We start from the raw sequence: 23,699 nt of genomic DNA, 5'->3' as shown, positions 1-23,699 counted from the left end.
CTCAATCTCGCAGTTTCCACAACCGTACTCAGCGTCACTACAGCATACGCGGTCGTCACATCACCATTCGGCAACTTGAAGCATGAACCATCAACATACAAAGTACCATCGGGATCTGCCAATGGAGTGTTTTTCAGGTCAACACGACCCTTCGTTTCTTCTTCAGTTCTTAGATAACATTCATGTGGTGCTACATCACCTGATTCCACATGAATCGGCAACAATGTCGCTGGATTCAGCACATTACAACGCTTGATCTGTATATGACTTGCAAAAAGTGTCAACTCATAACCGGACAACCTTGCGCTCGTCAAATGTTGAGTTTTCGTTCGATTCAAGAGAGTGTCAACTGCATGCGGGACCATCACTGTAAGCATATTATCCATGACCAGACCTGCGGACTGTCGAATGGAGACCGCAGCTGCCGCTGTGGCCCTCAGACAACTCGGCAATGCTATAGCTACTGGGTCTAAGGTCGAGGAAAAATATGCACATGGACGCTGCTTACCACCAAATTGTTGCGTCAAGACACTCAACGCACAACCTTCCCTCTCGTGAATGTATAGTGTAAACGGCTTACTGTAATCAGGAGTACCTAACACAGGAGCCGAACACAACGCGTCACGCAGTTCAGAAAAACTTTTCTGACATTTTTCGGTCCATGGCAAAGGAGTCTGAACATCCTTGCACGTGAGGGCTGACAATGGCTTCGCTAACAATGAAAAATTCGGTATCCACTGTCTGCAGTATGACGTGATACCTAGAAAGGCACGCACATCTCTCTAAGTTGTTGGCACAGTCATGCGAGCAATCGCTGCAATTCTTTCTGGGGTCAACCTTCTTCCCTCCTTTGACAATAAGTGACCTAAATAGGTTACTTCTTGACAACAATATTGCAGCTTAGAATGTGACACCTTGTGATGTAAGTCACATAGATGCTCTAACAGCGATACTGTAGCAGTTTTGCAAATCTGCTCTGTGTCAGCAGCCACTAACAGATCATCAACGTACTGAATCAAGGCCGCACCAGCCGGTAACACAAACGCATCAAGTTGACTCTTAAGGGCTTGACTGTAGATCGATGGACTCTCACAGTAGCCCTGAGGTGCGCGTTTAAACCTGAAGCTGCGACCACCTAATGAGAAGCCGAATAGGTCTCTGCTTTCCTCAGCAATCGGAATGCTAAAGAAAGCATTCTTCAGATCGATTACCGAGAACCAAGAGGCAGAAGCTGGAATCAGGGTCAGCAAAGCTGTAATGTCAGGCACCACGGGAAACTGTGGGATCACGATTTTATTGACTTCTCTCAAGTCAATGACAAAACGGTACACAGGAGGCTTGGATGGATCAGTTCGTTTCAGAATAGGTAACACCGGACTATTGCACACATTTCCCCGAGTTTCCTCGATAACATCCTTTTTGAATAAATCATAAATGATCGCTAATAGCGCTCGCTCACCATCAAGAGAGATACGATACTGGGGAATACGTGGTAATCGCACATTCGATTTCAATTGGACAACATAAGGTGGTATATCTAATAGGCCCATATCATTGGGACCCGTTGCCCACAAAGACTCAGGAAGGGAACTCAATTCCGGTGGGAGCTTGTCAGTTGACAAATACATAGAAGAGATTACTCTCTGACCTAATGTAAGCTCCACTCCCGTAGGAGAGCAATACAAAGTCCCATATAACCGCTTCAACAAATCCAGACCCAAAAGATTCTCACCACAACCAGTAGTTAAAATCAAAGGAGCCTCCAGCTCACGTGGCCCGAACGTAAGGGACAAAGGGCTAGAAACTGGATTGCTAACCGGGGCGCCAGAGAATCCAACAGAAACATTTGTTAAGCCAGACAAAGCTGCGCCAGGGAGTTTCAAATGCATGATGGAACTTTTTGCTGCACCAGTGTCCAACAGAAAAGGCTCAACTACGCCTGATGTGGCAACTGCGACGTAAGGCCCTCTCTGATCAACCGGAACTGATACTACTCCCTCTCTTTGTCTATGGCTGTCCTAGTAATTACCGTCTGCATCAATGTCATGCTCGACATAATAGTCATCCACATGATACTGTGCAGATCTACCGGACGACGTGTTTTGTTGATCAAAACAATTGTCTGCATCCGATGAAGGAGTAGAACGCTCATTTTGATTTTGAGAGGTGCCACGACCTCTACCTCGAGATGCCTGCTGAGGACCACTACGATCTCCTCGGGCCGAAACCCCATTATTTCGATCACGTAAAACAGGACAATTAAACTTCAAATGGCCCTCACCCCTACAATATGCACATTGATTATACCCAAGCATAGATCTGGGTGTAGAAGAGTCAGAACGCGACTGCGACCTAGAAGACTGTGACTGTGATCGATTTTGCTGTTGCGAGGCCTGTTGATTCGAGCGCGGAGGATATGCTTGCTGCAACAAGACCTTAGTTTTAAGCTCCTTCGTTTTCTTGTCTGCACGATCATTTTCTTCTTTTTCCCTATTCTCATAATATTGAGCTGTTGCTAATATTTGAGCAGTGGTTGAAACAGCCCATGAACTTTCAGAATTTTTCAATTTGTTGCACAGCTCAGGCAACAGATTTAACACAAATTTATCGACAAACAACCGCTGACCTCCCTCAGTGCTCATATCCTGACCACTATGATCAATGAATGCCTCCTCAAATCTAGTGAAGAAATCGGAGACACTCTTGTCTTTCTTTTGTTTGCAAGCAGACAATTTATCCCAGTTGACCCTCATCGCTGGCATAAGTGTCTTCATGAGCGTAATAATTCTTTGGGGCAGATCCGTAATTAACTGTTCAGGCTTAGCCCCACCAACTTGCCGTCCGTCAGCCGCTACAAGAGCAGCCCAATCACCGCCTAACTCAGCTGCGTGATTCTGTTGACGAATTTTCGCCCAAATCGGTTGCGGTACTACGTTACCAAACAACATGTCAATATCAGCAAGGTTCATAATAGTAACATCCACAAGTTGGGATAACTCCTTATAATAACCTGCCGGATTGTTCCGGGGGTCAGGCAAAGATTGTTTCACCTGCAAAACTTCCGATCGCTTCCATGGGAGGTGTATCCAAACTCTCTGGAAGTGTGGCAAAATTGCAGGGTTAGCAGTAGGATTACCTGGCATCCACACTGGGGGAACTTCTCGCATGGGATACTGACCAGCTTGTGCTTTCGAATCATCGGAATCGTCATCAAACAACACTTGAGGATGCACTGTAGATCGAAAAGCTAACAGACGCTCTAATGCACGTCGTACATCGCCACCTACAATCATACCGTTCGAAAACTGACTCTGAAGTTCAGTCTTATCGGGCGGTACATTATCCACCTCATCATTATCCCACTCTTCTCTCAAGGATTTACACATTTCCTCGAACACAAATCTTTGTGTGGGTTCATTGAACTGGGAAAACGTATCGAACACTATGCGCGGAGTGTACTTAGCAGGATGTCTAATCCACCTACGCGCCATAGTGACTAACGTCTCACTCTCCCTACCTCCAGGCATTTGGCTTCGTCTCTGAGAGACATCAGAGACATCGGACCCAAGTATCGGTCCGAAAAGTGGGGAATAGAGATTAGCAACAGCATTAGGTATACGACTACGAACAGAAGGGGAAGAGGAGAGAAGTACAACGTGAGGACTGAACGTAGGAGCAGTAGGAGTAGCCAAGATAGCAGAAGTAGCAGGAACAATAGACTGAGAAGGTACAGGCAATGGAGCAGTAGGATGAAGAGCGGGTAAGGGAGCAGGGACAACTTGAGGAACAAGAGGATTTGGAGGAACAGGACCAACAACAGGCTGACCAGCAGCCACCGGAACAACAGGTGGAGGAACAGGAGGAACTACAGGGGCTGTAGTACCCTGTGCATAAGGAGGTGGTGATTTTATTAAATAGGATAACAAAGGATCCTCTATCGATTCCTCTCCCTTCTTATCAGAACTTGACGGTAAAACCGGATAACATTTATCCACCGCCATACGATGTAATCTAGTAAAAACGTCCTTTTCCTTCTCGTCTTTGTCTCGCTGATATTGTTCTGCACTTTGCATCATTGTAATGATACCATCTCTCTTATGTTTCTTTATCTGCCTGATTTCTTTCTGTTTGGCCTCTTTTCGCCATAACCGAAAGGAATCAAACGTGGCCGGCCTAGCTTTCTTTTTAAACAATTTTGCTTCGAGATTATCTAAAATCCCAGTTTCAAAACTACCATGGGGTGGCCAACTAAGGACACCATCGTTTTTAGTATAACAGATCCAATATTCATTATATACGATGGGGCCCACTCCGTGTCGACTATAGAGCTCATAAATCAGAGTTCCAACTGGAGGTATCGGACACGAGTCCTCCAACCGGGAATCCGTGCGGCAACAGTTAAGAAAACCAAACAAAGAACTACGGCCAGGCATCGTGCACACTAACCGAGTTTACCAACTTCAAGGGTTATCGGATTACGATGTCCTCGCAAAAGTACGAGACCCTCGGTTTTTGGCAATTGCAATCGTCAAATAAAAACCCAACAACTAAGAACCAACAACTAAGAACCACAAATGCAATGGAACCATGCAAACAACCAAGTTTCAACAACAACAACCAAGGATTCTGGGAGCGACCCACAAATACTTAACTGAAAGAACAATGGCGTCACCAGGAAGGCCCGTCTATCGTCTCGCTGTACAAAGAACTACGCCAGGCGCCAAAACAGGTCGACAGTCAGGGCATCAGTCCGTCGCAGCCGTCAGGAGGCGGGAATCTTCGCGGGAAAAGTCTTCGGACCACTTATTTCGACAACAGGATCGATGAAGCGGGGTGCACCTTCCCTCGGAGATTTCACACGAAGTTCCTCACGATCATCAGGCTTTGGACCGGTACCGCTGATGTCGCCCCACGTTGGGCGCCAACTGAAGGACTAGGCTATTCTAAGGCCCAGCGGTGCCAGGGAACAACACCTGAAACCTTCGTGGGTTACCTGTTCCGGCGTACAAATCACAGAGACACGGGACACTTCCTTCTGCGTCAAAGATCAGCGTTTATTTACTGCAGGGATACAGAGATCGCAAGAAGTACAACGAAGTGTAGGTTCTGAGAGTCTGCTTCGAATTGCAAAAGGGGATCGCTCCTTTTATACATATTTTCGTCATTGCACAACATAGCGAACAAAAGGTTACAACTCAGTTCCCACAGTAAACTTCAAAAGGGTTGCATTCATGTTTTCAGAAGCCCGGAACATAATTACAGTAGCATTGCCGGTTCCCAACTGTAAAAGCACGTTATCTCAACATTAGGCACATTCCATTCTAGCTGTAAACGAGTTAAGAGAAGGGACAGAAACAGGTGCAAGGAAGACAAAGACAGACAACAGATTGAAAAGAGTGTAGGGGCAATATCGGAAGCGTGATCGCAGGATCAAAGGATTAGAGCCTAACGCATGCACGGCTGAAACAATGGCACGGCAAGATGAGCCTCGAGCGGACCCATCTGCCTTTGCCGTGTCATCCCCCTAGTCATAAAGACACACTCAAAGGGATATGCATCTTCCGCAAGAGCTTGGGAAACCCAGGGTCATGAGGCGGACATTGTCCGTTCGCCGGCTACGTGAGGGCAAGAAACAAAATGGATGCCGTATCTAAAATGGAACCCGTGGGTTAAGATGAAGAAACCCACGATTAAGACGAATGCTGCAGAGTAGAGTAGCAAAAACGCGTACACCCACTAAACTCGTCATTTGCGGTTCATAGATACCGAACTCGTCCATATTCGCACAGGCCCAAAACGTCATTACGATTCTCACGGAACCTCACCAGGACGGCCCATCATTTCTGAAATCAGGTCGCTTACTGAATACCTTTTTTGAGTTTGTAGACACGTTTCTTAAGCCACACTGGACTGTTCTAATAACTTTTTAGCCCTTCTGCTTCAGGCTATTCCGGTTGATAAAGGCCCTCTCCAATGTACCTATAACTAGCGAGAGGGTCATTAACATCTTGTATAGCCCGAGACAGAATGGCTCTTAGGCTACTCGAACATTCCATCCACTGACAGAAAGTTTTTAATTAGAAAGGGAGAAACGTGAATACAAACATTGGAATGTTGTATTGGAGCCATTATAAGCCCAGAGCCACTACATTGTCTTCAGTGGAGTGCCCAACATTACATTGTTCTAATAGATTTTAATCAATCATATTTTTAGTTTGAATTAAAATATTATATAGATTAATTGTAATTAGTCTCTTTAATATTATTCATTATAACATTTGTTGTTTATTAAACCTTTTACTATAGTTGTATAATGTTATCTTTGTATCACTTCTAATGCCCCATTCTTCCCATGCTTGCTGTAAACATATATTATAGTGTAACATAAAATATCTATTTACATTCTTTCAGTTTTTTCCATTAATGTAAACTGAACTAAAGAGTTACTTGGGAAACAGAATGCTATTCACTCTCAGCAAGTTTTCTGAAGAGACCAGTGCTATTTTGAAGATTGTAAACATTGTGAGCTGGGGCAGTTGGTCTGTGTTAACGGATATTTGATTAGAACATTTGAATATGAAATGGGGTTGTTTATTATCAGCTGGGACGGTCTACTAATATATCTAAGTGGTGAAGGCATTGTAAGCTATTTGAGCCCAGCAATATGGTCCTTAACTGTTAAAAGTATTGTCAGCGTTTGGAGCCTACCAGTATTTCCACAACAGGTGACTGCATTGTTAGATAGGAAAATCAATCAATCAATATTGATTTGTGGCGAATTAGTAAAGCATTGTAAGGTACTAGAGGCTAAACACATTGCACTTAAACAGGGAATGGTATTTTAGGTCATTTGGGAAGACATGCTGCCAATATGATGTTTGGATGCTGCACCCAACCTATGATGCATATATTGTGCCTCCAGCAAAGAGAAGTTGTCTAATCAAACCAACCCAAAATGGCCTCCATTAAGGTATTTTGGACATCTAGCAAAGGGAAGTCGTCCAATGAGACCATGCCAAAAGGGCCTCCATTAGGAGCACGTTTGTATCATTGTTCAGCATCTCATGACTTTGTCTCTTCTTTCAGGTGTTGTGATTGCCTCAATGAGTTCCTCCAGTGGTTTCGCCTGTCCATCCTCCTGTGTAAGTGAGCCCTCTGACCGCAGCTTCCAGAGCTCCTCCTCACCGCCCTCGCCTGGCAGCTCCACCTCTGAAAGCAGCTGCCACAGTGGAAGCAGCGGTGTGTCCTCCAAAAAGTGTAGCTCCACCTCCAAGGGATCTCAGCAGCTAAATCAGAAGGCAGCTTATTCAAGCGCTGATTTGCACACAAAAAGTTTCAGCCAAGTTATGAGAAGTAAGTGTGGCATATTGGAGCACTGCGAGAAATGAATACGTGTGTGCATTTAACAAGTAGCAGTTCTCTCTCTCTGATGCTAGCCATTGTTGCTACCTGTAGATTAAAAATGTGCTGCATGATTCACAGAGGTAAATTTACACTCTAGTGTAAGTTTACGATTACGTTTCTTTTGAAATTCACAAAACTGCATTTTAATACTAAATGTAAGGGCGCGGAGAACGAGACACATAAAACGATAAAACATGCCTATCTTTTTGTGCGCGGAGTTCTCCGCTCCGAACACGAAGTCTCCACACTCATAAACGTAGCATTAAAATGCAGTTTTGTGAATTCCAAAACAAACGTAAACTTACACCAGAGTGTAAGTTTAACTTTGAGAATCAGGCCCATGGTGCTCACTGACAGTAGAATCATGTTGCTTCGTAAGGAGCACAAACTGTGTGCATGGTTTCAAATGTATTTACTGCAGTCATGTTCTTCGTCTTTTAACAAAACTTGTGTAACTTTTCATTCGTATAATTAAGAATACTTGATTTGATTTCCATTCTGTTGCTTTAAAAAAAGTTAATCTCTCTCCCTCCTGAAAGGTGTAACTTTAATCTGTTACATTTAGTGGAGGGGTGTGTAAATGTTATTTCCAACTGCCTTTCTGTATTGGAAAGGCCGGCACAGAAAGGCAGTGGGAAGCTGCCATCGCAATCCCTCTGCCAGAAAGAGCCAGCCGAGGGATTACTGAAGGCTTTCCGAATGGCTGACGGGCTCTCCGAGCCTGTCGGAGGCCATTCAGAAAACCGATTCGGATTGCCTTCAGTCCGAGCCCATCGAAATTGGTCGGTCGGAAAGTAATCCGAACGGGTAATTCCGATGCGGTGGGAACAGCTCCTACGGACGGTCGGAGGCATTCCCAACCACATCGGAACCAGGCCCATAGTCTGCTTGAGTAATCTAAGTGAGAGCTGCCAGACGGATGTACCATGTTACAACGCATACCATTACAACTACCTACTATTACAACGCGACCATTACAACGCATACCATTACAACGCGTAGCGCTTTGAGGTGCTGGATAGTGGTAAGTATAATTTACTATTCTAACTCCAGTCCCCGTGGACACTAGGGAAGGTGTTGGATAGTAAATTATACTTATTCCCTATCCTAGAGCGCCCCCCAGCGCAATGCGTTGTAATGGTATGCGTTGTAAAAGTTGCGTTGTAATAGTAAGTAGTTGTAAAAGTTGCGTTGTAACGGGTGTATACCTACCAGACTGTTCTAGAGGAGAACACTGATGTGCTCAACCAGCAAAAATTGGTCACAAGATCCATTCTCCATCTGTATGGCTACCACCTATATGCGTGAACGCTCAGAGTGCTGTCTGGTAAAGAAAAATAGAAGAAGACTCCTGGAATTCATGGATGCCAGCTAGAGGACTGTTCAGAGGAAGAAGATGTCTCCAGCTTTATCTTGAATCATCGGGACTAGAAAACGGGTCCAAGGGCTTTGGAAGACAGCTTCTTGATGAACTATGATTACAAAGGGATCCAGGACCTGTGCAGGGTGCATGTTTGCCTTTCGACATGTTCTCTTGAAAATGTTTTATAAAACTCCGAAGATACGGAGTTTGTACCCTCTGTCTTCCCAGCTGGAATTTTTTTTATTGCATGCTGTAATGGTGTCTCTAATGCACCCCCAGTCACAGGACCCAAAGGAGCACTAATAAATTTTCCAAGATTCGCCTTATATCATCTATTAGAAACAGGTACCTCCTTTGTGGAGAAGTGTGGCTCAGGGGTTAGAGGCTGCAGACCCGGAAGCTGAGATCCGTCCTGGACCAGGGTTCAATTCCCCGCCTCGGCGGGTCTTGGGCTAAAATTCCACGCACTCGATAATTCTCGCTCCGGTGCCTTCTCGACTCACGGGTTCACACTCTGCGACTCTGGGCAATAGCTTGCTTAATCTCCACTGGCCCCTCGCCGCGGGATGCCTGACTTTCACCTTGTGGATACCCGCTGGGGCTATCACACAGGGGAATATCAGGACGGGTTCCCTAAGCAAGCGCCGGGACACCCACTGCGGGTAGCTGTGCGCTATATAAGCTCAATTACATTTACATTTGTATACCTCATAAAATAGAATTCATGAAATGCTTCCCTAGAATTCCCTTCCCTAGAATTAGATTTTACACTCTGCCTTATTATAAATGGCAGGTATAGAGTATTTTCTGTTCCTCCTTTAATTTTTGTGCCAAGATCTTGCTCATTGTTACCAATTGTATGTAAGCAATAGTTATAACATACTTCAGCCTTTTTAGCTCTTGTTTGTTTGACAAGCAAGGATATTCATTGGTTTTAGAGTTTTACTTCTATAGCATTTTATCGAGAACAATCTAGAAAACCAAATCGGCATTCTAGATTATACAATTGCAGACAATGCCTCTCTTTCCTTTAGCAGGCCACCTTATCATGACCAGTTGCACAGGACAAAATGCACCCTCTGATTATAGCCTTTAATGTATCCCATAAAATGCTAGGAGGGGTTGTCCCAGCATTAATCCTAAACACCTCCTGAATTGTATGCATCATCTGTGATTTATAGGCAGAATCCGCCAACAATGGGCAATAAAACATCTACGTTTTTACTTGTGAACCAATCTGCAGAAAAAAATGCTATGTCTATAGAGAAGAAACTATGATCTGATAATGCCTTCTGGTGGATTTGCAAATGAGCACGATTTGCTTCTGTGAAGGTTGGAGAAGAATATGCATCCTGGTTCCTTATCTTTAATTGCAGGGAGTAATCTTTTAAACCATAAGATTCGATTATATGGATGCTATAGAAATCTTCCCTTTCTACCAGAGCTATTAATCTTGGGGTTAGGTGGTATGTTAATAACCCCACATAGAATCAATTACCATTCTGTCAGCACCAGAAGCAATTGTGCATTTGGTGTGGGATTATCATTATTTGGACCAAAGAAATTATATTATTAGGTCCAACTGTTTATCAGTTCTGGTCTATGCTATTATCCACTGTCCCTTATTATCAGCCTTGGTATAAACACATTTCCACATGCCTGCCTACCATGATTGGCAACCCACTCCAGAGGGCACTTTGCGTTTAATCAATGTAACCTAGAGTGACCACGAGAAGCTAAATGGGCCACCCGCAAGCAGACTATGTCATGTTTTATATAAGTTGGTTCAAGCTTCGGTGCGGAACTTGGGCATAACATTGGACTCTAACCTGTCATATAAACCTCATGTGAACAAAGTCACAGCAAGATGTTTCAGCGTGCTGAGGGTCCTTCGGAAGGTACTAGATCTTCTTCCCATGGACTCAAGAAAGACCATTGTCCATGCCCTAGTCACCCCCCATCTGGACTATGGGTACGCTTTGTTACTGGGTTTGAGCAAGAAGGGCACCCACCAACTCCAGTGCGCTCAGAATGCCGCTGCGCGCCTTGTGCTCAAGCTTCCTCGAAGAGCCTCAGGGAGGCTGGCCTTGTCCAGACTCCATTGGCTCCCCATCAAGGAGCGAATTAAATTCAAGGCCCTATGCTTCGCCCACCGCATAGCCCATGGCACTGGTCCAGGTTATCTGCATAGATTACTCACATCGACCTACCCGGAATCTTAGATCTTCTGGTACGATGATGTTCAAAATCCCTAAGATAACTAGAGCCAAGATGGGTGGCTCCTCGTTCAGATACTTGGCTGCCAAGGGCTGGAATGAACTCTCTCTCAAGATGCGGATGGAACCCTCTGAAATAAGATTTCGAGGAAAATTGAAAACCTTCCTCTTTCCCCGCATCTAACCTCCTCATCCCCCCTTGCCCCTGTCCGTTCTTCCTGTGTTCATTCCTCTGAGCTCCTTTGCGGTTCTCAGCGCGGGGACACTCTGTTTTTGAGTAACCAGGCGCTTTATAAATGGCTTCTATTCTATTCTATTCTATTCTATCCATACCTTACTTCTTTTAGTACGAGAATTTAACCTGTTAACATTTCAGACCAGACATTAACCCCACAATAACATATAGTACCATGTTTTTGCACATCAACTGCTATTCTAGTGGCCCTCACCCTCTCCGTCCTTTCCCAGAACACAAACCTCCCACCGGTGGACTTCAAATGGAAGTCATTCCCCATCCTACTTGGCTCTCCTTTGCTAGGTTCCTGTGCTTTAGCTTCAGTGGCAGCGGGATATGTACGGTGATTGTAAACAATTATGTTCACCTTAGCTGGCTCCTGGAAAAACATCTCCCCTATGTTAGACCTGGCACCATTGGCGTGGGTCTCCCTTCCATTTTTGCTGTTGCCTCATGTGTTTTTGCTGGTGTTTGATGCTTTGGGCGCTGTGCCACTGCTATTCAGTGCCACAGTGCAAGTGCTCCCCATTGTAAATTGATGTATGAATCAGTGGTTCCATGTTTGGCTATTTGGTTTACTTGCCAGACCCTACTCTAGTGCACTGAGTGTAATCCAAATGCTGCTGGTGGGCCTGCAGGACTGGCTGTGCCAGCCAAAGAAGCAGCCTTGCCAAATTTGTGTCTAAGGTCTGCCATTGCAGAGCCTGCATGAAGTCTGGTACTGTCATGCTGACTGGACAAGTGCACCCACTTCCCAGTCCCTAAACCTTCCCTTTTCTTCATATCAGTCACACCCAAGGGCAGGGAGCATTGTAAGTATACGGTAGGACAAGCCCTGATGTGTGTGGCATGTCCTAATAGTGAATTACAGCCATTTTCGTTTTTCACTATTGCAAGGCTACCTGTTCTCCATAGGCCAGAATGTACTGTTACAATGTTTACATTTTATCATCCTAACAGGCTCAGAGAACATGGCAGAAATTCGAGTTTAGTATGCCTGAACTCAGAATAATAAAATACATCTTTTAGTGAAGTTTATTTTAATATTCTGTGTTTGCAAATACCACTTTTAGAAAGTAGGTCTTTGCTTGTCTAACCATTCAAACCTGCCTTTGCTAGGATGTGTATTCCTATGTCTGGTTTCTGTGAGTGACAGGGCGGGGGAATTCCAGGAGACAGGCTGAGTCACCCAGTGGTGAATAGAGAGATCTGCATCTAGATGGGAGGGAGGAGTGCACCTGAACTCTGAATAGGGCTGTGCCTGCCTTCCACAATGGTGGCTCCACCCCCTGGGGAGCGGCTGATATCTCTGCCCTGCACACTGAAAGAAGAGAAGGAGTCCTGTCAACAAAGTGCTCCAGGACTGTACTTGCCTTCCACAATGCTGGCTCCACCTCCTGTGGGGCGTCTGATGTTTCTGCCCTGCACTGTGATAGGAAAGGAGAAGTCTTGTAAGCGAAGTGCTCAGGAACTGGTTTGGACTAGGCACAGGCCCCTCTCCCCTCAGAGAACAAAGGATTTGGGGTATAAATATTGGGACCCTGCTCCCCTGAAATTAGATCATCTTTGGACTACAAGAAGACGCCTTTACTGAGGAGAGGAACCTGAAGAAACTGAGGAGAGACTATTCCCAAGCTGAAGTGCTGCTTGGGGGATTGGCCTGCAGTGGTTGCCTTACTGCCAAAGGAAGGACAAAGGAACTTTGTGTACTTTGCTTTCAACTTGTGAAGGATCTCCAAGGGCTTGGAAAAGGCTTACCTCCTGCTGAAGTCTCAGGGACAACAGACTTCACCCCCCAGCTGCCCAGAGTTTTTTTGGAAGTGCCTGCTGCTGTTTTGGGCCTTCTGAGGAACTGCGTGTCGCAAGGACCTGGAAGCGCGACTCAACGAGAAGCGTGTCGCCGTCGCTGTGCCTGCCGTCGCGACTCCAGAGCAAGGAGGGTGTCACCGCTGGAACTGTCGCACTGCACTGCATCAGGAGAAGAATCTCGTAAGGAGGTCGGAGCGTGTCGCCATCGCTGTGCCTGCCTTTGCAACTCCGAAGGAGGGTGTCGCCGCTGGAACTGTCGCACTGCACCACATCGATCAAGAGCACCTCGCATCTCCCGAGAAGCGCGCCGCCGTTGGAGCTGCTGCCGTCGCATCTTGGATGTCGCCGCTGTAGTTGTTGCATTGTGCGGAAGCTTCACGCATCGTGGGAGAAGAGCGTCGCCGCTAGAGCTGCTGCCGTCGCATCTTGGATGTCGCCACTGTAGTCCACGCATTGAACCGAGAGCTTCTCGCATCCCCGAGAAGTGCGCCGCATCTGGAAGATCTTCACGTCTTTATTTCTTTGCACCTGATGTTTTCCACATTCCCATCGCTGCGACATTGCTTGTCGTGGAAGAGCAACGCAAATTAAGGTACATTGACGCAGAGTGTTGCATCTAAGAACTGAACTGAACTAAGCTTAAATCTACCATCTTAAAGTAATCATAGTGTGTATTTTTGTCGTTTAATGGTCTTGTGGTAACTCTATATAAAGTCTACTTATTTTTTATATAAAACCTGTTTGGTGTCCATTTGTAGTGTTGTCACTGGGTTACTGTATGTGGTCACAACTGCTTAAATTACAACGCCATAGAAATAAGCCTTGACTGCTAGCGCCACTCAACCTAGAGGGTGAGCAGGGGTGATTTTAGGTGTGTAATCTCCCTTTCCCTGACTAGAGGAGAGGGTCCCTGCTTGTCACAAGTACCTGCCTGTGCCAACCAGAGACCCTCAAATCTAACACCCTACCAGTCTGAAAAAGAGAGATCAGTTATCGCAGATGCCAACGCCCCTCCACTGTAGCATGGCAAAAAATGGGAAGCAGGGTAGAAGAGAAATTATATTTAGAAATAGGTTTTGTGTCACAGTCTTGCTCTTATATAATTTGTTGACATTTCAAGTTACCAACATGAATAAAAATTGCACGTGGATTCCCCACAGCCTGAGGTGTTCACAATGTTCGAAAAAGGAATCAGGGAGACAGCTAAATTCGAGCCTTAGCAATTGCTTTTCAGAATAAGCGCACTAAAGTACCTTTACAATCAGACCTTGCACTCAGCATTGTTGAGAACCTTCCAAAAGTTTGAGCCTGTGACCTAGCGTCCAAAAACATATATTATATATAATGTATTAATTAATCAAAACCATAAGCAACAAGCACAAAGTATCAAAATACATACAGCATAGTTAATCAGAAGTCTTAAGAAAACCCCACATACTTGATCCTGTAATCGCCAGAACTAAAGGTACACGATTAAGTGAAGTTAAGATTCTACATATTGTAGGAAAGAATTTATGAAACTTTTTCCAAAAGTTGAGAATTAAAGAACATTTTCTCGAAAACTGGGCCCTAATGCCAAAGCTAGCTCAAAAGTATGTGACATTGCTGGCTACATTTTAGGATTCTGTCCCTATCAGAGCTTTTTACAGCAACGTTTAAGGATATTGTGGTAAGTATGAAAATGAACTATCCAACCTTGTGGAGCCAGGTCTTGCTGCAGCCCCCAATTGTGCTCCATTGAAGATTTGTTACTTTAATTTTCTTGTTCTCCTTGTTCCTTATGGAAGGAGTTTTGAATTTGTATTAACTGTTAATTCCTACTTATCAATTTCTTCATTGTGTTGCCATTTTAAACATTACTTTGCTATGCTTTTCAACGTAACTGGTGTGAATGTTTTAAACCATGTATTTCTTAAGTGTGATATCGTTTGGGTGTCGTCCGCGCACTCAATGCATTTGTCTTCAAAGATTACCGTGGTGCTTGTGCCAAGCACGAAGGGTATCCAGGAATTTCTTGCCAGATTTTCTGATAGGATTCCGACTATTTTGGCTCTGTGAGAGCTCAGACATTGACTCATTCCCTCAAAGCTGAACCATCTGCGGCCATTTTACGTACAATACCCTGAGGATGCTCATGCTTGTGCCTCTGGACACACTAGTATTTTAGAGGGGCCGCTGATGGTTCTGCGGCCCCTTCAATAATACAGATAGGACCAGCCACATTCAGCGCCAACTCTATCTTTATAGGGCTTACCTTATTTGCATGGGGGCGTGACCCCATGCAAATGAGTGAAACACTTTACCTCTGCACCCACACGTAACAAGGCCATCAGTTGTCCCTCTAACTGTGGGCCATAAAAAGGCTGTGCAGAGTCAATGTGCCCCCTGAGAGCAGCTATCTGGAGGGATGAAAAGGGACCCCTGGACTTTATCAGACATCACCCTGCAGGTGGGTGCGGTCCTGTGCTTAATTGTAAAAAACATAATTGCCAGGGCCCTTGTCAGGACGCCATTGCAGCATGAACCACTTTTTTCCCAGTCACCATTGCCAATTACAGTACCAACACAACTACTAAGCATCACACTCCTACAAGTGTGACAAACCAGACTTTTAATAGACATTGAACATGTCTAATACATGCCACCACACCCAAGCTGTTCTTTTAGCTTTGGTTTGCAGGCCTTAGTTATTTTTTGTGTATTTTGAATTATTAAAGAACTGTTTTTGTGTTCATCACAAAATTAGACAAAAAGTGTCACCATGTGGTGGGCTAGCATAAGTGCTGTTGCTTAGCACTGGAAACCACATGCTTAAATTAAGCACTGGTGCAGTCACTCACTGGATCCAGCCTTTGACTAATGCACGGTCACCAGGGTGGTTTAAGTTTGCATCTGCCCTGGGGGCAACACAATATAAGTAATAGGGCACACTGTCATTGTTTGGCCCAAATTTATTAAGAAACGACGTAATGCAGTGCAGCAAGTAAAGTTGCTCTCTGAATTGCATTACCCAGTGAGTGCAGAACAACACCATATCTACTAAGATGTGGAGCTTTACTGCTCTCTCCTTGTACTGATGAACATTATGCTGCATGCACCACTGCTGACAACCTTGCACCATAGTGCAAAGGTGTTTGCTCTGTGATCTTTAAGGCATATGCGAGAGCTGTTGGCTTTGCCAATGTGTTTCAGCCAGGTTGTACACCAGCGTGGCTGCTGTTCAGCATGGCTAAAAGTTAGTTACTTAGAGGAGATTGAAGTGGGGTGTTGTGGAGAGGAGTGGAGTGGAATGTCGTAGAGCGGAGTAAAGTGTTATAGAGTGGAGTGACGATAAGTGCCATAGAGTGGCGTAGAGTGGCGTAGAGTATCATTGAGTGGAGTGGCATAGAGTAGAGCAGAGTGTCATAGAGTGATGTGGAGTAGAGTGTTATAGAGTAGAGTGGCGTAGAGTGTTTAAGAGTTGTGTGCCATTGATGGGAGTAGAGAAGAGTGTCTTAGAGTGCAGAGTTGTAAAGTGGAGTGGCATAAAGTGGAGTGGAGCAGAGTTTTGTAGAGTGGGGTGGAATGGAGTGGACCAGAGTGTCATAGAGTGAAGTGACATAGAGTGTCGTAGAGTTGTGTGTCATTGAAGGGAGTAGAGAAGAGTGTCTTAGAGTGCAGTGTCACATAGTGGAGTGGCATAGAGTGGAGTAGAATATTATAGAGTGGTTGAAGTTGAGTGGAGTAGAGTGTCGTAGAGTCCAGTGATGTAGAGTGGAGTGGTGTAGAGTGGAGTGGAGTAAAGTGGTGTGGAGTGTCCTAGAGTGGAATAGTGACATAAAGTGGAGTGGTGTAGAGTGGTGTTGAGTAGAGTGTCATAGAGTGGATGGTACAGAGTTGAATAAAGTGGTGTAGGGTGGAATTGTGTGGCGTCATTCATGTGATATGTGCCAACACGAAGCTGCAGTTACTGTGTGTGTGGAATCTAAAACCAAACCATAATCCTAAAGGGGGAAATGAAACTGACCCAGCTGCCGCTGACCAATGAAGGCAAAAAAAGTGAGAGTAGCAAAGACACAAACCAGTGGTAAGTAATGGGTAAGTTCTAAACTCTGTCTAGGTTTATTTTAGATACAATAGATCTCGAGGAGACATCGCATGCAGGCTGCATCAGGTGAGACCCGAATACTAGGTGAAAATAAAATGTTTCTCCTCATTACGCCTGCTTCAGGGAGGTGCAGGATTTTGTAGCAAATCCCTGTCTGCAAGTCTGTATAGATAGGGATGTAAATCAAAACCCACAGGTGGTTGCATGGGAACACCCATGCACCACCCATGGAAGGACCCCTTGACACAGAGTAACGCAAGGCAGTGCATTGTGCTGCATTGCGTTACTTTGGGTTACAATCCAACACAAATCATGATTTCTATTCAATTGTAAATACTAACCCAACACTTTTCACCGGGTCTGCGTTCAAAAATTAACGCAAACCCAATGCAATATCTTTGTAAATCTGGGTCCAAGTATCACAGCAACTTCTACTAAAGTACATTGCACACTGTCTGGTTGCTTTCAGTTCTGTCTCACTCTTCCATTCCTTATTTCCTTTTCGTCTCTCCTGTACTGCCTCTTTTTTTCCGTTACTGTCTCCTCCTCAACCACTCGTCTTTCTCCCTCTCAAGAAGTCACACTTCAGTTTCTCACACTCCCATTGGCTTATCCATTTCTCCCTCTGACTCTTTCTCATTCTCTTGCCCTCTCTCACTTTCTCTCTCCTGCTCTGCTCCTCCTGCCTCTCTTTATTTGCCTCCCAAGGAGTCACACCTCAGTTTCTCACACTGCAGGTCTCTTGTCCATTTCCCCAGATCCCAGTGGCCTGCTTCTGCTGTGCAAGGTGTGTGGTGACGTGGCTTCAGGGTTCCATTATGGTGTCCACGCCTGTGAAGGCTGCAAGGTAAAACCATCTGTCTGCAAAATTCTGAACTCTGCTTCTCAGAAAGCATAGTCGACCTTTTAATTACCTAAAAGTCCAAGTCTACATTCACTTTTTTTTTACAAAAAGGATCACCTGCATGTTTTGTATTTAATATTTATATTTTTATACATGTTTGATCCATGCATTGTTTCTGTAAAGTGAACACACTTGTTTTTAACATTCCAATGCCTTACATTTCTCGTTGACTGATCATGTGGATGTACAAGTCCTTAACTGCACTGTTGAAAGAGAGACATTCTGACCTCTTGCAATTTCAACCTTTACCCTGAATGTTTTGTACTATTTCTGGGTACTTGTTACCATTGTGTCCTACATAAATCAATGAGCTATGGCACTAGGGAATCCTCTTTCACAACTTTGTTTGGCACAAGTCGATGGAAAGTCAATGGAGAATCTCCTTTCACCCTCTTCTCCATACAACTCAATGGGGAATCTCATTTCACCCTCTTCTCCATACAACTCATTGGAGAATCTCATGTCACCCTCTTCTCCATACAACTCAATGGAGAATCTCCTTTCACTCTCTTCTCCATACAACTCAATGGATAATCTCCTTTCACCCTCTTCCCCATACAATTCAATGGAGAATCTCCTTTCACTCTCTTCTCCATACAACTCAATGGAGAATCTCCTTTCACTCTCTTCTCCATACAACTCAATGGAGAATCTCCTTTCACCCTCTTCCCCATACAATTCAATGGAGAATCTCCTTTCACTCTCTTCTCCATACAACTCAATGGAGAATCTCCTTTCACCCTCTTCCCCATACAATTCAATGGAGAATCTCCTTTCACCCTCTTCCTTTATAAGGACAGTGAAGATCATCCCTTCACATTTCCCTACATATTATTCATTGGAGAATTGTCTTTAATTACTTCCTAATTCAAAAGCTGATGTAGCACTGTGTATGAGAGGGGGAAACCCTATTTTGTAACTTTATTTGAGTTTCATTGAAAGTTACATAGCTACAGATGGATCACCAGAACAGAAAATACAGTTTACAGAATTATCATAAAGACCTTGCTATGTTTCCTTCCTTGGTGTGTCCATACACTGCAGTAGCCAGTGGAAAGCGTGACCTGGATGAATCATGATTAGTTTGTGCAGGTAGATTCATTACGATAGTTTTACAACCGTGTACAGTGGGCACAATGGGACACATCTAATAACTTGTTTCCAACTGTGTTGGGTCTCATGCTGTAAATTTAAGCTCTTTGGGCACCACATGTCTTTGGGCTTACTTTGAGGCAGTAATAACATTGCATAATAGTCCGCAGCTTCATTACCATAAAACGCATCATGAAGCCAGTGATCGACCTTGGGTATGGGACCTCTCACCCAAGCTCTGGAGACCTCGTGCTTAACTAGTAATAACAGTAGGGAAGCCAACCTCGCTTCCGAAACAGGGACCTCTGGTACAGGCCGTAGCAGCGTTATTTAAGGAGATAGCATTATTGTGTGCCCTGTGATGTCTTCTATTTGTGTATTTTTTTTACTCCAGTAAGGGAAACATCCTTTACAACGTAACTGGTACAACGCAGTACCGTTACGACGCAGCTTTAACAACGAAAGTCGTTACAACGACTTTCGCTGGAGGACGCTCTAGGATAGGGGATAGTTTAATTTACTATCCAACACCTTCCCTACTATCCACGGGGACTGGTGTTGGAATAGTAAATTAAACTATTCACTATCAGCACCCCCCCAATGCAAGTCGTTGTAACGACTTGCGTTGTTAAAATTGCGTCGTAAAGGGACGCGTTGTAACGGTACGTGTTGTACCGTCATACATCCCTCCAGTAATGAATTGTCTCTGGACACCTCTTAGCAAGATGTAAGAAATCAGAGCAATCCATGTTACATCTATCTATTTATCAAGTTAGTGCAGTGAGCACGGGATAAACTATACCCTGTTAATAAATTTGAAGTGTAAGATCTCGTTCCAATAATTCATGGAGAGTAATTTTGTCTGGGTGCAGTAGTATTCGTAAACACATTCTTACAAAACTATACTAGATGCTGCAGCACATCTCACTTAGGGCCTGGTAAAATATGAGCCTACAACCCCCTTCCTGATGGAACTCCATTGCTCTCCTTGCCGGACCACGCCATCTTCTAAACCAGCTGCATCCATTATTTACGAAGCTGTCACAACCAGCACCACTAGTTATCTTACAGACAAGCTCACCATCTCTGGTGGATCCCGGCACACTTGCAGCCATAACACCATCAGACTACAGACTAACAAAGGTAAAACATAAAATAGCAGTCCTTTTCTGTATATGCAACCAGAATCTGAAACTACATCCTCTTATCTGTTAGGACTGCCCTAATGCTACTCCAATTTAGGAAAGATTTGAAGACTCTCCCCTTTAAAGATCACTACATCACAATGCATTAGGCATCCAAAACTCAGCCTCCTCTCCTCTTACTCGTTGACTTTAGGCCGGTCTTTGACCATTTACAGCACTTTGCTGACTTTTGGATAGGTTCGGACTATAGAAATGCCATATACAAACATGCATGCAATCCAGGATCTTTTCCCATAAACTTTGGGCCAGATTATTACAATTCTCCATCTAGGACCTACACATCTTATGACAGGACAGGGAGGCAGCGATTTTGGCTGGGATATTATCAATGGGGAAGCCAGATTTTACTATATGAAGTAAAGTTTCTACATCTACCGAAGTCAACAGAGGGAATTTCTCCAGCAGCTGAGTATTTACATATACTGGCGGGTCGTATGCCCTAGCAACCGGAGGCTGTCTCACTGACGAGATGACCTTGTCATAGATGAGCTCGATTTTCAGCAAAAAATGTTGTGCAATATTATTGCAGAGTTTGTGAGGGAGCCTCTAGAATATCACAGGCCTTGGGATTGGTGGAGGACTTGAGGATTTGGTAAAGGGTTTTGGGAACATTCTCAGCCCGGGCTAGTGGAGAAGCGATATAGGCCTTCCATGCAGCCTATATGTTTTTGTGTTAGCAAGAGAGAGTGACCTTAAATCTGTCGTTCTCCCTCTCATCATGGGCACTCTGTCATCGTCTTTTCTGCTTTTTACACTGCCGTTTATGAGCCCGGAGCTCATGGGAAAACCAAGCTGTCTGGGGACGCTTAGAGGAGTTAGGGAATGATTTCAGCGGCGCGAGCTGGCCAATGGTGCGGGTGACAGCAGAATTCAATTTAGCTAATCCATCCTGTATATTGTCTGGTTCAATATCTCAAGGTGCAGGAAAGGAATCTTGGAAGAGCTCCGGAGAGATTTTTTTCCATTGTCTGCTAATACAGTGAGTAGCAGGGCAGGATGTGTTCCCCTCCCTGGACCCTGGAAAAGGAATTTGATGGAAGCATGATCTGACAATGTCAGATGCTCGGGAGGATCACATAAAATACTGGAAGAATTAGTGAAAATAATGACCAATGTATGACCCGCTATGCAGGTCATTGTGTCAAACTCTACTTCTCTCACACTCACACTGGTATCCCAACTATCAGTGTGGCATCCCCAAAAACATTAGCCTTCCAGTTATTAGGTTGCATATACTAGGATGCATAATCCACCACTAGCCACCTCCATCCTCTGCATCTAGCAAATATTTCTTAGCGAAGAACTAACTTGAAAAGAGAGCAAAGCAACAGTATTTTTAACCTATGTGCATATCTAGTCGTGCATTTATGGTGCAATACCTCAAACACAGAAGTATAGCTATAAAAACATTGCAAATGAATTAAGAAGCAAAGGGATCATACTCTGCATTAAACGTGTTCGATAATTCTTCACATTTAAGCAAACACATTATTCTGTCGTTCACAGAGGTTTGGGAGCTTCGCCGGGGATTAGTGACAGTTGATTGACTCTTCGATTCACCATTCTTTTTCAGAACTTAGGGCCAGATGTATCAAGATAGACGTTTGGGATTCTCAAATAGCGATTTTTAAGGAATCGCTATTTGAGAATTGCAAAATGGTATGTATGTAGAAATTCGCTATTTTTTAGCGATTTTCTTAAAATTCCTTAATTGCGATTACCAAATTGCTAATCGCAATTAAGGAATAATTTCCCATTCATTTCTATGGTCCAGGAGGCCCATAGGAATGAATGTGAAATTATTCTCAATTTGCGATTCGCAATTTGCTAATCTCAAATTGAGAATAATTTCAAGGGTGCAGGGGTGTCCAAAGGACATCCTGTTGCACCCCTGAAATAAGCATGGGTGCACATGTGGTGCACATACATGCCCTAAGGGCATGTATGTTCATCACATGGCGCTTTGAAAAATGCATAAATGGGCATTTTTCAAGAAATTCGCAAATTACCACCTTAAGGACAATTATCAAATTTTTTTTTTGCTTCATACATTGCATTTAAGGAATCGCAAATTTTGAGATTCCTTAAATACAATCGCAAAATAAGGAATCGCAAATTTGCGATTCCTTATTTTGCACTGAAATTTGCCACATACATGCCATTTGGCTCAAATGAGTTCGCAAACGCTGAAATTCTGCGAATTTCGGCGTTTGCGAACCCATTTCAGCTTCATACATCTGGTCCCTAAGTACTTTATCTGGTTTAGCAGAGAAAAGCCCCCAACTCACAAATATGGCTTTTAATTTGATCGGGTAGAGCTTTGCATAGCCAAAGCCAGCCTCTCACAGAGACCCTCTTGGGTTCAGCAAACGCTTTTCTCACCTCTTGAACAGATTTCGTGAAGTCTCAATAGAAACAAATCTTGTACCCTAACTATTCCAGTAAGCTTTCTTTCTTGCTAATTTTATTGTTTGCTTTCTGTCACAGTACTTTAATAATAGCCTGGCGATAATGGAACGCGACGAGGCACGGGTTAAGACATGGGATCTGTGGGCTTTCTCAACTTTAAAGCATTGCTAGAAGGCTTCTCTGCCTAAAGGTTCAGTATCCATGGATTCAACAAAAGTTTCAGTTTTTTCAATCAAGGTGGACTTCTCTATGCCCATGATGCAAACAGTGTGGCGTCATGAGCACACCTCAGTGCCCTCAAACAAGTGAGACTGGTTTTGCCAGATCACTAAGTTGGTTTTTGGTTGTCTTGGATCCATCTTCCATGTCAGAAATTCAATGTTCCCCTTCATCTACTCTGGCTCCATGTCAGTCTGGATTATTCTTTGATGGGATTGAGGCACTGCATCATACTATCTATTTAACCAGTGTAGGATGATTCAACAGTCTCACAGAGATAACGTGGACTGGAAGTATAGACGCAATCACCGGCTCCAACCTTAATAGGGTCAAGAACCGGCTTGGCGATGCCTCCTGCAAGCTGACGACGGTGAAGGTCTCAATACTTGCGAGAAGTATACATTGCTGTTATAAGAACTCCTGATGAAACAACTTTCGCCATTCTGCTTGAATTTTTAACCTCCACGGCAACTCTGATGAAAATATTGCCTAGAAGTGCCTTTATTTGTTTGAATGCCCTGAAGAAGTCCACCTTTTGGACGAAATGCGTCGGCTGTTCTTTTCAATCACAAATGGTTTTTAACACAATTTGAATAAAATAAGAAACTTGAAGAACAAATGCTATGGATACAGACTTGATAATTTGTTAGGTGTCTGCTTTCTGTTGTGTTTAGTGGTGCACCCTTGCTACTGTTTTGAAATTGTTAAATTTGACTGTTTGTTTGCTGTTTCCGGCCCCATGGCGCTTACCACCAC

At 44.2% G+C, this 23,699-nt stretch overlaps 1 protein-coding gene across 1 annotated transcript in view; it reads left to right on the top strand.

The window, feature by feature from the left end:
- NR1D2 (nuclear receptor subfamily 1 group D member 2) overlaps window positions 1-23,699 on the top strand; it is a 92,153-nt gene that overhangs the window by 10,037 nt on the left and 58,417 nt on the right. Inside the window, exons 2-3 of the mRNA XM_086939917.1 lie at window positions 7,087-7,353; window positions 17,873-17,961. Of these exons, the coding sequence (XP_086796043.1) occupies window positions 7,087-7,353; window positions 17,873-17,961 (356 nt within the window). The remainder of the gene's footprint in view (window positions 1-7,086; window positions 7,354-17,872; window positions 17,962-23,699) is intronic.

The sequence above is a fragment of the Lissotriton vulgaris genome, chromosome 10 (genome assembly GCF_964263255.1).
Source record: "Lissotriton vulgaris chromosome 10, aLisVul1.2, whole genome shotgun sequence".
NCBI lineage: Eukaryota > Metazoa > Chordata > Amphibia > Caudata > Salamandridae > Lissotriton > Lissotriton vulgaris.
The sequence above is the reverse complement of the archived record's forward strand: the minus strand, read 5'-3'. Positions and strand labels throughout refer to the sequence as shown.